General features: G+C 42.0%; 1 protein-coding gene and 1 pseudogene across 1 annotated transcript in view; one reads left to right on the top strand and one right to left on the bottom strand.

Annotated features, from left to right (window-relative positions):
• Positions 1–335: 335 nt before the first annotated feature.
• On the top strand, positions 336–5379 carry LOC119304836 (annotated as a pseudogene).
• Positions 5380–5604: 225 nt separating this feature from the next.
• LOC119333668 (endoribonuclease Dicer homolog 3b-like) overlaps positions 5605–14254 on the bottom strand; it is a 12982-nt gene continuing 4332 nt past the window's right edge. Inside the window, exons 9-26 of the mRNA XM_037606491.1 lie at positions 13626–13761; positions 12850–12955; positions 12564–12756; positions 12329–12489; positions 11720–11941; positions 11183–11448; positions 10412–10686; positions 9828–10330; positions 9633–9730; positions 9303–9511; positions 9010–9219; positions 8071–8547; positions 7655–7936; positions 7173–7499; positions 6569–6652; positions 6407–6482; positions 6132–6243; positions 5605–5992 (exon numbers count right to left, since the gene is read on the bottom strand). Coding sequence (XP_037462388.1) covers positions 5794–5992; positions 6132–6243; positions 6407–6482; positions 6569–6652; positions 7173–7499; positions 7655–7936; positions 8071–8547; positions 9010–9219; positions 9303–9511; positions 9633–9730; positions 9828–10330; positions 10412–10686; positions 11183–11448; positions 11720–11941; positions 12329–12489; positions 12564–12756; positions 12850–12955; positions 13626–13761 — 3936 coding nt within the window. The 3' untranslated portion in view covers positions 5605–5793. The remainder of the gene's footprint in view (positions 5993–6131; positions 6244–6406; positions 6483–6568; positions 6653–7172; positions 7500–7654; positions 7937–8070; positions 8548–9009; positions 9220–9302; positions 9512–9632; positions 9731–9827; positions 10331–10411; positions 10687–11182; positions 11449–11719; positions 11942–12328; positions 12490–12563; positions 12757–12849; positions 12956–13625; positions 13762–14254) is intronic.

Here is a 14254-nt window from a genome sequence, read left to right as displayed (position 1 = left end):
TGTTGCAGCGGAGGTAGACGAAGCGCGGGGGCGGGGGCAGACCATCCCAGATCGAACTCGAGGAAAACGAGACGTGGTGGGACCTCACACATCAAGATTTGTGCATCCGATCGGACGGCCCGCGACACGTTCGCCCGCAAATCCTATAAATCTGGACATCAGACTTGTATCGATTCCGAATTTTTAAACATCTCCATTCCGTTCCTCTGTTTTAAACATTTTAGTTGCAAGCTTGCCGATAGCTACAGAGCGGGTTAGGCGACCACGACCGAGAATTTTGTTTATTTGCTCTCCTCTTAGCTTTTGCAAACTGGAGGGTAGCTAGCAAGCTCAACGTGCCAGGGCTGTTTCCATGAGCTGCCGTCGTGATGCCTAGAGCGTGGAGCGAGACCGCGTCTGCCCCCCCTTTGGAAAACCCTCACAATCGCGTCGCCTAAAAGCTTCTCTTGATCAGACCAACCGGCCACCAAGAATCCAAGCGCTTCCGAGCTCGGATTTCTTGTTCCCGGACTGGGCCGCGCAGCATGCCGCCGCCGTCGTCGTCCCTGCCGCGTCACCGCCACGCACTTCTCTAGCGCGCGTGGCCGGACCACCAGTGCATACTTGCCGATCGACCCACGAGAGCTGTGCCTGTGCTGCCGCCGTCGACATGGACGAAGACGACGTCGCCGGCAGGCACCGCGGCCGGGGTGGAGGCTGCCCTTGCCTGCCGTTCTGCTTCTGGGGCTCCCGTGTACCGGCCGCGCCTGAGCGGCGGAGGCGTCGCCGTCGCAGGTTCAGGCTCAGGCTCAGGCTCAGCCTGTCGTGGTTCTCGTGGTCGTGGCGGTGGCTTCGGAAGAGCCGCAGAGGCAAGAGCTCGGAGGCGGGCGGCAAGAACAAGGGGAAGCGGAGGAGGAAGCTGCTGCTGCTCCTGCTCAGGTCGCTGCAGGTCAAGAAGGCGCTCGCGTCCGTCTCGTCGGGAAGCAGCTTCCTGCCAAAGGTACACACCACACAGCGTACGCCACATGCAAGTATGGACATCGATCGACCGCCATGGCCATTAATGATCTTGAGCTAGCAGTAATGCAGTGTTGGCACTTGATTAGATTGATTTGTCCGCTAATCTTCCGACTGGTACGGCGTTATCAGCAAGCGCTAGGCTTCGCCAATTGCTTGCGTTGCGTGGTTGGTTGATTAATTAGCAGGTTTTTTTTAGTAGAATTAATTAGCAGGTACTTGGTACTTTAACGGGATGGAGATGGAGACGGGCCGGGCCGGGCCGGGGCAGCGTGATTGACCAACCAACGGCGGCCATTCCGTGGAAAGAAGAGAGACATAGACAGAGGGGCGACGAGGTTTTGGGTCTCCGGCGTGTCACTGTTATGAGGTTTTGGACTAGCGACTTTTATCCCGCGCGTCACGTGTGCGTTTACTAATGAAACTTGCACCAACGTGCTTGGCAGCTTGCCTTATGGCGGAAGGACCTCTAAAATGGCATATTATATTGTTCTAAAAAAGCACAAAAACTAACATAACACACAACTGGATGTCATGCATTGCTGAATACTGCAAGGATACTAAAGGTTGTGTGTGGTTTAGTAGTGGATTGTGACAATTCAATTGTTCCAACCGTGTGCCTATACCACGTGGCACACGTGATAAGCAATCCGAAATTTGTAAAAACCGTATGCCGATTGCTGAAGTAACTCTAAACAACACTTAGGCAAAATATATGTGGTTGGTACACAATGTGTTTTTTCATGCATTTCGACCAACAGGTGTCAGCTCACGAAAAAAGTCAATAATCATGAGTGCTTATTTCACATCCAACCAACAGAAATTGAATAGCTGGCTAGCTAGACAGTAGGTTGCATCTGACTATAGGAAACTAACCATTTTTATCCTTCTTCACACCTTTTCTAACCATTGGAAATGTGTTCTAGTGGTGAGACCAATGTTATTTGTTTCTCTTATTGAAAGGACCTGGGTCTATTATAAAAGTCCACCAAAAGTATAAAACACCACAAACATAATAAAAAATTCATCAAGGCACCTGAACCACCGAATGATCACTATCGATTGTCACCAGCAAAAGTCGATGACATACCGATGTGGGGTCATCGTCGTTGAACCCCGAATAAATCTGCGAACTCATTGGCGTGCATGCACGACGAGAAACCCTAACCCTGCCACCTCGAGGCGATGGCAGGAATATATGTGGAGCCTCATCGACTCCATCCCACTGGACGGATTCAAGGTGGATCGAAGCCTAGAAGACCATTTTGACACTGAAGCGTCGCTATCTGTCAGGTGTTGCCTCTGCGAGGACCATACCATCCTCCACACGTCTCCCGAAATTATGAAACACCAATAGAACGAGGGCAAGTCGGGAAGACCTTGTAGAAATATTGTGGCCCACTTCAATTTTCACCTTTTAACTTTTTGAGTACCTATTTTCTCAATAAGGGCACTTTTATTGACTCATAGCATCACATTAAAGAGATACATAACGAGTTCATATCGGCCTTTGCATAAATATAATGCACACAACTTCCACATGCATAAAGACAAGTAGGCAAAATATATTGCCACATATGACTAAAATAATGCGTACTAAGGAAGAAGGCTGATCTGTTTTCTTCACCGCCATCCATATTACATAAGAACTTTTTTGGCCGCATGCTACATGCACGCATGCACACACACCACCGTAAGCAACTGTTTGTACTCAGTTGCTGAAGAATAGACAAAGAACGTCCACAAATTTGGATACATTTTTTATTATTTCTGGTGTTCGTTGTACTGACATGATTAAAGATGAATAGATTGAAAGTTTTCAGTAAAAAAACAAAGCCTCTAATTGAGAGAACTTTTAATTATTAAAAACTATACTCCCTCTATCCACATATATAGGGCCTAATATATATTTTAACGTTACCTTTGATCATGCATTAGCACAATATTATATGACATCCATGCTACACAAAGCATGTCATCGAATTTGTATGTGAAAGTTGTTCATAAAGATATAAGTTTTATATCATAAATATTGTATACTAGTAATAATTTTATTATTGGTCAAAAACTACCTCGTAAAACATAGTACGCCGATAACGCCCATATGTGTGGGCGTTAAGGGGTCTGGTCACATGTTTTGTATGGTGTCTAAGAGAACCAGCCCACACGTCTACGTGTGGGCAAAACAAGTAATGCTCACACACTCGTACGTCAGGCCTCCTACCTCATGGTCCCGCACGCCCCGCGTGACCGTCACCACGCGTCCCCGCAGCTGCCATGGTGCGAACCCTCTTCCATGTTCGTTTAACTGCAGTTGTCATGTTGCTGAACTACAGTTCCCATGTCGGACAATTACAATTGCCATGGTTGCTCAACTGTAGTTGCCATCTCAGATCAAGTGTCAGATGCCATTTTTGGACAACTGCAGCTGTTGCCATGTGTGGTCTCGTCTACTACAGTTGCCATGATTTGAAAACTTTAGGAGTTGTCACCTACCAACACTAGGCAGTTGCCATTTAGCACTACAAAAAGGCATGGCAAAATAACATGTTCGGGTAAAGAAAGAGTTGTCATCTGCTTACAAGCACATTAGGGGCAGTTGCCATGTACCCTGCAAAACACATGGCAATTGACAGCTTTGGATGTGGGAGAGAAGACGGGTATGTGGGGGCGGTGGTATCTTTAGGATTTGCCATCTACTAAACACTAGGCAGTTGCCATGTAGCACTACAAAAAGACATGGCAAAATAACATGTTCGGGTAAAGAGAGAGTTGCCATCTGCTTACAAGCATACTAGGGCAGTTGTCATGTACCCTGCAAAACACATGGCAACTGATAGCTTTGGGTGTGGGAGAGGAGACGGGCGTGTGGACGAACTGATAAACGCCCACACACCAGCCCCTCTGCGTGCGTTGAAAACTGGCGTGTGTGCGAACTGCTAAACGCCCACACACCAGCACCTCCGCGTGTGGAAATGGACGTGTGGGCGACCGGCTGAATGCCCACACACCAGCCTAATCCTATGTGGCATAAAAATCTGGCAAAACATGCCAAGATTCGTGCAAACTCAAACCTTGATCCATGCGTGTGGGCGAGATGCAAACACCCACACGGGTGGACGTTAGTATTTTCGAAAACATATTAGGCCCTATATATGTGGATGCAGGGAGTATCATTTTTGTGTAGTTAAAATGACCAAACCAAAGTTGTAGCTCCCAAGCTTGCAATAATCTCCATATAACTCATTGCCAAACATAATAGCAAAACTACGGGGTGGGTACAAGTTAGAAACCACCTACATAACTGATTAAATAGCACAGATACACTCCCTCAAAAAAAAATAGCACAGATACACTCTTATTGGAAGAAGAGAGATCTAATTGTCTCATCCTTGCGGTAAAAACAACATTTCTTATTTTCATGTGGTAGCTCTTTTTTTTAAGTATTCCAGGTGGTAGTTCGAACTAGCTTTTTTATTTCAGGGTTGCGCCTTGCCAGATTGTCCTTTATTAGGATCAAACTTCTACGAAGTTAACAATTTTTTGAAAAAAAATGAAATTAATTTTTAATTTCCGTACTTCCATTTTCCAAAATAAATTAGGTACATGGACCTCTAAGGTTCGCTCTCTTAAGATGAACATGATATGCCTTTGTTTCACTAATAAAAATGCTAGTTCCAACTATGGAGCAGTGCAGTGCCTACAGTCCTACTCCGGCGGCTAATTGCCCATTGCCAATGTTCTGCAGCTGCAGGTTGGCGGCTCCGGCGGCGCCAAGAAGCAAAAACGGAGCAAGCCATGGGGAACGGTCGATGACGACGCCGCGCCAACCACGAGCTGCGCTAAAGAGACGGCGCCTGTGCGGCCGGAGACGATCAGCCCGCCGTTCCCGAGGTCGGCCGATGGCGTGTGGCGAGCCCCGTCGTCTAGGTTCCACTCGCTCCAGCTCGACCGTGGCGGCGCCGAGCCTTCCGCGGGCGGCCTGTGGACGGCGGCCACGACGCTGGGCGTGATCGTGTTCTTCGGCCGCGTCACCGCGGTGCTCTTCTTGTGCTCGTGCATGTACGGCGCGCGGTGGCTCGGGGCGGCACGGGCCGACACCAGGGGCGGCATTGCCGGTGGTGGCAGCAGCCGGAGGCTCGGCGACCGGGTGGCGCTGGACTACTTGTGCGCGGAGGAGCACAAGAAGAAGGTGGTCGCGTGTGGGTTGCTGGACAGAGCCGGCGGCAAGAGGCCGTCGTCGCGCTTTTGTATATAGTGGTCATGTCTGACAGCAGCAGCTGGTGTTGTAAATTGTTGGGTTTGGAGTGGTTTTGGGATATGGCATGCCATGTTAGGCTTGTTTCTTACATTGTTTGGTTATAAATTTGTAAAGTACGTAAGAGAGCTACCAACTATAGAAATCAGGTTTAAAAAAAACTATAGAAATCAGGTTTGATGGGGTATTTGTGGAGTGAAGTAGAGAAATGTAACTACATGTGAACTCTGCTAAGGAGCTAGCAAAATTGCACTCAATTCCACTAAGAACCTAAGATCGATAGTTGACCCGAATGTGGATTCAAACCAAACCAATATCAATTCTTGCAAAATGTTTTCATTGTCCAGCAAGTGAAATTGTAGACTGTTATTTTCAGAAGACAGGCATTAACTATTTCTAAGATATCCTGCAGGATAATCTAGCACCACACCGAGCCTTTCATAAAACATTTTCAACATAATTCACTTTGGGGTGGAGGATCAGATCCCCAGGTTAACGAGCCTTAGCAGTTAGCTCGCAAGTGGATCCATGATGCTTTGCTAAGTCTTGCATATACAGACCTTGAGCTCTTGAAGCTTGTGGAGCATTGCCAGCGATGCTGAATCCTGGGAACTCCTTTTGTCAGTCCGCCGCTCGCCTTGAAGTGTAATGGCTGTTACATCAGGTATGTGCAAGGTGATGGTTGACACGAAGCTATTGAAGTTCGTTGTGGTTACCCCGTCCAGAACAATAGGAGTCCTGTTGCATCAAACCAGTAAAAGAATTTAGCACATGTTCGTTAAAAGAGCAGAAGGATCGGCATTGCCAACATTCAAGTGGAATGAAGTTTTTGCCTTTGTTGCTAGAGGTCATATATATTTTGTATTCCTGGACATACCTGAACCTTTGTTCAACAAATTCGAATTCTGGCATTGGCCACTGCAACCTCTTGCATAGCTTAAAAAGAGCACTTCGTGGTCCACCTTTGTCCATTTTAAGCCGAAGAACAACTGAAAACAAACAAAAATGCATGGTTACTGACTAGACATGCATCTTATCCATGTAAAAAGAAAGAGGTATATATACATTTTAGTATGTCATGTTTGACAGGCTGTCAGCGATCAAGCAACACAATTAAACCAAAGGATGATCAAAATGGGAATCGTCAGATACCTGCTTCTTTCAGTGAGGGAAGGCCTCCTAGGCTAGGATTGGCATTCACGTGACAATAATCAAGTGGTGATTCCAACTACAGAAATGTAATAATAGTCATTATCTATAATAAAATACACCACTTTGTTAAAGCATTTGCTGGAAAACTATGTAGAAGCTTACACTTGCCAAAGGATACTGCTCCGATGATATAATATCCAACTGCTTAGCTTTAGAAGAACATTGTTTCATTGAAAGGCCTCTTTTCTGCTTCAAACTTAAACATCAGTTTCTGTCATAAATAAATGGCATAGACAAATCATCTACTCCCTCCGTTCCCAAATATAAGTCTTTCTAGAGATTCCAACAAGTGACTACATACGGAGCAAAATGAGTGAATCTACACTCTAAAATATGTCTACATACATCCATATGTTATAGTCCATTTGAAATGCCTAAAAAGACTTATATTTAGGAACGGAGGGAGTAATTTCTAAGCAGAAAACATCAGCTAGTTAAATTTTTTTTTCGAAAAGGGGGATCCCCGGCCTCTGCATCAGCATGATGCATACGGCCATCTTATTAATAATAAAACATCCACAAAGTCTCGAAGTCTGAGTAGTAGCAAACTAAAAAGAAAACGAAAAGGCTCAGCTAGTTAAATACAGGAAAGTATGCTCAGGATATAGTTCTGCTACCGATTCAACTGAACAACAATTTAAACCACGAGGCACTGTCATGAACTACACACTAATACAGCATTCCTCTTTAAGTTTAAAGAACCTACCTTCAGATCTGCCAATATACGAGCTGCTGCTTTTGCCTTTGCACTCTTCTTGTTTCTGTCTTGTCCTTGCGCTATCAACAGTTCATCTCGTAATTGCACTGACATCTCTATACTTAATTCTTCTCCTTTACTACTGCATTTTGAATTTATGAAATAACCAAGGTGACTACACAGCTCTAACAACTCCCGATAAGGTGGCAATGCAAGATTATCAGGGGTTATCATTGGGGAAAGCAACGGTTCAACAATCTTCCAAACCACATCAACATTAAAATCTGCGTCAACAAATATTGCACCGGCAATGCTTTCCATAATGTCACCAAGTACCTGTAAAACAAACAAAATAATCTTGTTAACTTCTATGTGTAATGTTGGCTGGGAAAGGCTTCACAGAGAAAAGGCCATCGCAGAAACAATAAAAGCACAAAATTGAAAAGGTAGGCTGTTAAGATAATGAACATAAGTGAAACTGTATTTCTAACCTTAGGTGCTTTACATGTAGCATGTTGAAGGAATTTATTAACCTTCCCTTGGCACTCCAAATTGGATCTAACATATTCTGTGATTTGCTCCAAAAGTATTCCAGACCCATGCTGTAGATGACTGTGAATGTTGTTTCTTAAAACTACTTCTGCAAAATTCTCGTTACTAACCAAAGCGGAACGTAAGTCTGTCAATTCTCCAGGATCAACATCAGTATGGGTAACATAGAGATAGCGTGTAATTAGTAGATCCAGCACAGAATCACCCAGAAATTCCAGACGCTGAAATAAAGGCACAAGTTAGACGCAAAAATGTTAAGGACAGAAGACATGGATATATCTTGTTTCTGATTGAAGCACAATAAGCTAATGATAACCCCACGAACCAATGTAGAAATATGCTGCTATACACTGACCTGGTAACAGTAGTCAACCCCTAATTCCTGCAGAGATGGATGAGTTATGGCTTCCAGTAGAAGGCCCTTGACCGAGAAGTTGTACTTCAGTTTTGCTTCCAACTCCTCAATAACACTTATTTTAGGTAAGTAGCATATATAAGATGCATTGAGCTTTACTTCCTGTACCAACGTCCTATCGCATTTTATTTCAATACCGAACCACTTCATAACCCAAAGTGCAGCAACTATGCCACCACCAACATAATATGCTCCAACTAGGGCTTCAACACAATCAGATATTGCTTTCGAGCACATCCATCTGTGAGCTCTATCACATGGTTTTCCAACTACAAAAGATGGGTCGTCGCTGATATACCTTCCATTAGTTGGAACAAATGCAGTCTCAATTCCGCAGTTACAAGGAAAAGGGCGCAAAGATATCTGCCCAGGAGCAACCCAACGCCGTGGGTCAAATGCACTATCCCGCACGTAACCCTGGAAAGCAAGATAACAAATAGCCAGTAAACATACACACCTCGGAATTGTATTCTCAACCTTGCAAATCTCAACAGTATCTAGGTTATATTCTATCTCCTATACGCAACTTGACTCTGCTCGTATATAACTTCTGCCTTTTTACAATATCATCAAACATGCTTTTTGAATGAACATTGACGAAGCACCTCTAGAAAACATCTGACTGGCATGGGCTCAAACAAAATTAAAACTCAAGAGCAGAACAGAAGAAAACCACTTGCTATATGAAGTTCATATGTGATTGTTGGCCCTCAGGCTCAAATATTTATTTATTTACTGCGGGAAGGCTCAAATATAACTGGTTGACTGGCCAAGTGCACATGAACTAACTAAATTAAAATTATTTGTCCAATACTAGAACTCATCATAAACTTCAGGAAGTTGAAACCATTATAATAGGCTTGGATTTAGGCCATCTACCTGCAAGGATCGCCAGATTCCGTGCTTATGAAGTGTAGCATTGCAGACAGCATTTGATCTCATATCAGAAAGATGACCTTCATGTTTCATAGGATACCTTAAAAACAGGTCACATCCTATCACATATTTTAGTACTGAGTCTCCCAATAGTTCTAAACGCTCCAGGGAAAATGTTTCACAGCACCTTAAAGTTGTGATAGCTTCCAAAATCTGACATTGAAACGGATCAAATTATTCAGGTATGCATAACCAGCCATAGCAATAAAATTATATTCTCACGAAAGAGAACAGACCAGGTAACTTGGTATATGTTGAGTGTAACCAATATCTCTGCGGAGCTGGCTGGCTAGCATGAGAGACTGAAGTCGATGCATTACAGAAGGCAATAAGTAAAAAGATTTGAGAACTTCAATTGTCACATCAATGTGGATTAACAATTCAGGTGGGACCCGGGCGTGTATTTGCTCTTTTTCCATAAGCAAAGGATCGCCCGTAGAACCATCTGCCATAGGTTATGTAGAGTTTCATGTAAAAGCAGACCAAATAGTAAAGCAACAGCTATCTTGCAATTCATCATAACGGGAAAAGGGGAACTGGACCGGACTAGGATTTATAGCTAGTACCTATGTACTTCGATTTTGAAAAAAGAAGATTGTGTGCATTGTGGCTTTGCTTTAACAGCAACAACGGTTGTTTTGGATGTTGAATAACAATACCATACCTACAAAAGAGTGGTAAAAAGAGAAGTTTGTCAGGAAGCATGTCAGAATAAATTTTACTAGTAATTAAGAGTTTAAGACATGTAATAGAGGTATTACTTTTCACGATAGTAGTCCACGAATGAAGAAAACGGTGAAGCTTTTCCATTATACATCTCTTCAAACGAGTCTTCAGCAGTTATGTCATAGATCAAGTCAAGAACAGAGTATATCCTTCCAGTATGAAGCGATAGCACAACTGAATCTTTGATGCTAGAAAAATGAAGAGATTTGTTGGCCAGATGAATAATGTCTTTCTCCTTGATACTTCTATGTTGAATAAAATTTGCACGGATATTTTCCTCTTCCAGATACAAATTTCTCAACCGCTCCACCGCCTGGGTGCAGGATTCAACTGCCTCCCAGTATATGTTTAAATCTTGCTGGATGTGTGGTGAATGCCTCAAAGGTAAAAGTAAGTACATGCTCTCTGAGCTCCATTGTATTTCATGACCTTTTCTGAAAAGAAATTCCCTTTGCACTCCACTTGTTCGAGATCCATGAAATAATCTACCAAATATTCCATTGAAAAAGAATTCTTGAAACAACTTCCCGTCACGTAGCTGAAGAAATGACAAAAATAAGCGATGGCCAAACAAACTTTATACAAGAGAATTACAGTATGCGATTATTTCTTGAACAACCTGTTTTTTGTCCAGTTGAACTTTTCCACACGGAGTTACGGTGGTGTAGACCATTTTATTAGGGATCAGGAATAGATCCATTTTTGAATAAGCTACATCATCATCAAGTGCTGATTCCATTAAGAGAACAAACCCAGCATAGTTTTCACCCTCTTGGTCACAAAGAAAACCGAATCTATAAGCATTCAATGTGACACTTCCACTTTCATGAATCCACGATCCTGACAGGGCAAGAACATTTCTTGTTCCATGGAGCTCCTTTCTTTTAGTCGTTCCTGCCAAAATGAGAAAAGAACAATGGGAAAATCGTCATCATCTACGGCGAGAGAAGCACGCATACCATTTTGGAAGAAGGGATTGCTGTTGAAACTTGCACAGTTCACTACAGACAGCAGTATGCAATGTAACAGGACCACTCAGATGAAATGGCAAAGTAAAAGAATGGAGAATAACTATGTAAGGTCAGCAGATCTCAACAGTCGGGAGATACTTCATATTTGCCCCAAACCTTGCACAAACATGACCAAAAGACAACCTCATACACACAGAGTTGCATTACTGTGCAAAACAATAAAAACAAAGCCCACCAGCATTAGTTGCACAAGTTTAACCATGTACGACAAATGGGCAAGCTCAGCCTTACTCTGATCACTGTTATATTGATGAAGTGTATAAAATAGATGAGTGAAAGAAAATAGCAAAACAGGCAAATAAATGTTCTTATCTAAAGAATTTTAATGAGAGCAAGACTGAAAAAGGGTATACACATACCTGGTCCAGAAAGGAATTTCCCATCTCTTAAAGCAACATCAATATCAATAGGTTCTTCGGTGAAGGGTAGAAGATGATCATTGAGTTCTCCTAGCTGATGCAATTTCTTGCACGCATCTAGGGATACAAGCTGCTTGGCTAAATTACTTGTACTGCATAAAGGGCCAACTATCCTTTGAAACGCCGCATTTGGAGGCAAAGTCAAGGTGCATTGGTATGATCCATCTTCGATAGCCACCGCAAAGGAAGGCTTTGGCATGTAATACCTGCAGAAGAATGTTACAATGATCAATCACTTCTATCTAATGAAAGACAGTAAGATCGTGCCATGGGAAGTACGAGAAATAGTTTTTCGTTGTGCTGTGTGTGACAATCAAATTAACCAACTTTTTTACCAACATGCTATCCATGTAATTGGTTGCCTCACAGTTCAGGAATCTTAAGCACACCGGCATTCTTAGTGATTATGCATGAGATGCATTACCAAGCAGGCTGACAGAACAACAAAAGTTACAAAAATGGTAAGCATATGTGTACCTATCTTTAGGAAGTTTCTCACAATATTTACGGATCAGATCAACACAGCAGTCTGCAGTTATAGTTGCTCCTGTTGAATCAACATGGTATGCATACTTATCTTGCATAGGCCACTCAGAGGATGAAACATTGGGGTTTCTGTGCCTATACAGAGCGAAGTGTTTAATATAGTACTCAGTCTGTATTATGCGGAATATGTGTTCCTGCTGATCCTTGTTTCCCCTGAAAATTTCATGTGAAGTATAAAAAGGTGAATAGGTAGTCATAAAAATTATTAAAACAATGTTTAAACGTGGTTGTAACATTTTTTAGATGAGAGGGTCGGGATTCAGGAATTCCTGGGCTAGAAACTCAGATTGCTGACTTACAAAACATACCATTCATGCCAAACCAAATTATGTAGAAGAGCATATCCTTTTCCAGAAAAATTAATGATTATGAGGCATAAATTGTACCCAATCTATGATTATAATATGCATGATAATTTTTTTTGATAAAATATGCATGATAAATGTGCTTAGAATAAGAATAAATGGTGGCCAAAACATTTCTCTATAATTTAATATGATATACCAGCATGCAACTTATGAAGTGCGACGATTATTGTACCTCTCAATCATAAGAACATAATTTGAGCTGCTCCTTCTGGCACGACCACGAGATTGAACATAGCTACAAACAGTTCTGGGCAGGTCGAAGCGTATGACACAAGAACAGTTAGGTACATCAATACCCTCTTCAGTTACGTCTGTGGTGAAAAGCAAGTTCACCTAGAAATTGACATGGAGTTAATGTATCATTTTGAATCCTGTTTAAATCAATCTTTGCAATTTAAATTGCATACCTTTCCAGATCGGAACAAGTCCAAAGTATATCTCTGCACTGCTGGGCTCAGAGAATCTTTTGATGTGCTCCCTCCAGTCAAGTAAGAAATTGAAAAACTAGAGAAATTAACAATTCCTCTCATGAACCTCTCAACAGCTTTAGCTGTCATAATTCTTTCTACAAAAATTAGGCAAAGCACTTCGTTGGATGACCTGTGGAGAAAATACATGTGGATTTACCCTTTTTTACTGACACGAGAGCACACGTAGGCAAAACTAAGCATCTTGAGCAGAATATGGCTTTACCCAAATGATTTAAAAATGTTGATTAGAGCATCCACTTTTGAAGAAATATACCCACTTTTAATTAATTCCGCAGAACCAGATTCTGATTTCATTAGTTCACCATAACCTATGATGCAATTACATCAGCAGAATTAGAAGAAGAAATTATCAATGCACTACATTGTAGTTTCCAAGCTGCTTACAGTCTAGTGAGATATCAATAATACAATGCTTCAGAAATCAAAACACATAGGTGCATTAAGAAACAGGCGATTTCAGTCTTTAAGGCTATAGATTCACACAACGAGGAGTGCCCTACATTCAACCCAAAATAATGGACAGTATATGTGCAGCACATATGGCTACTGAATGGTTGATGATCACCCACTTAACTCCCTATTTGGCTATTTGCTATAGAAACTGTACACGTTGCAGGTACTTCCTCATAGCTCACCTCTGTAGAGTGTGCAAATTAAGAGGTTTGTGTAGAACCATTATTTTATTTCAAGATGTAGCAGGCAAAGTACTGAAATAAATACAACTTATCTAAGGATTCGGAGGATCTTAATGCAGTTTGCAACTGATTTTATAACCTACCCCTTTATTATATACAGAAAGATACTGCAGATTCTAGTTGTATACTACTCCCTACGTCCCATAATGTAAGACGTTTTTTGACACTACACTATATATTACTATTATGGGACGGAGGGAGTATATTACTATTTATGAGCAATAACAAGTGAAAACAGACAGATATAACACATCTAACTGATGGATATTTGTTTGTGGCTTACCATGTGGCAATACTTTCTCAATTAAATCTAAAGCTTCTTTAAAATAAGCTACATGCAGGCTGAAGCTAGCTTTCGAGAAGAGGCAATCTTCAGAATCACCCAGTGTCTTAATGCTTTCATTATATATCTTCACTACCTGTTAAGAAAACAATACACAGTTTGTTCTCCAGGGGAAAAAATCTAGTATTTCAAATAATAAAAAATGGTATAGAAGAATAATGAAAAAGGTATGCTAACTGCGACAGGCAAGGGAAATAGTTGGACCACAACCTTCTTAATAAGACTGGAACTGTGGAAATGGTAGGGAAGAATCTAGTATCTTTTTCCGAATAGTATACATTAAAGAGACCCAATTTACAATTTATATGGTGAGGCACAAGAAAATGGAAAAATGCTACCATTATTCTCAAGAAATCTCAGTGTATGGTTTCTTCGTGATGTTTCGTACAATGTCCCAGGAGCAAACTCTACCACTCAACTCAATATAGGTTAACTCCAGTTGCAGCTCAGATGGTTCAGCAACTACCTCAACTAAATTATTCTGTTCGACTTCTAACTACGCTATTTTGCCTCATCTAACACATTCGGTCCGTCATGTTACCAAAGCAATATTACTGGGGCGTCCATAT

Source organism: Triticum dicoccoides, chromosome 1B, assembly GCF_002162155.2.
Source record: "Triticum dicoccoides isolate Atlit2015 ecotype Zavitan chromosome 1B, WEW_v2.0, whole genome shotgun sequence".
NCBI lineage: Eukaryota > Viridiplantae > Streptophyta > Magnoliopsida > Poales > Poaceae > Triticum > Triticum dicoccoides.
The sequence above is the reverse complement of the archived record's forward strand: the minus strand, read 5'-3'. Positions and strand labels throughout refer to the sequence as shown.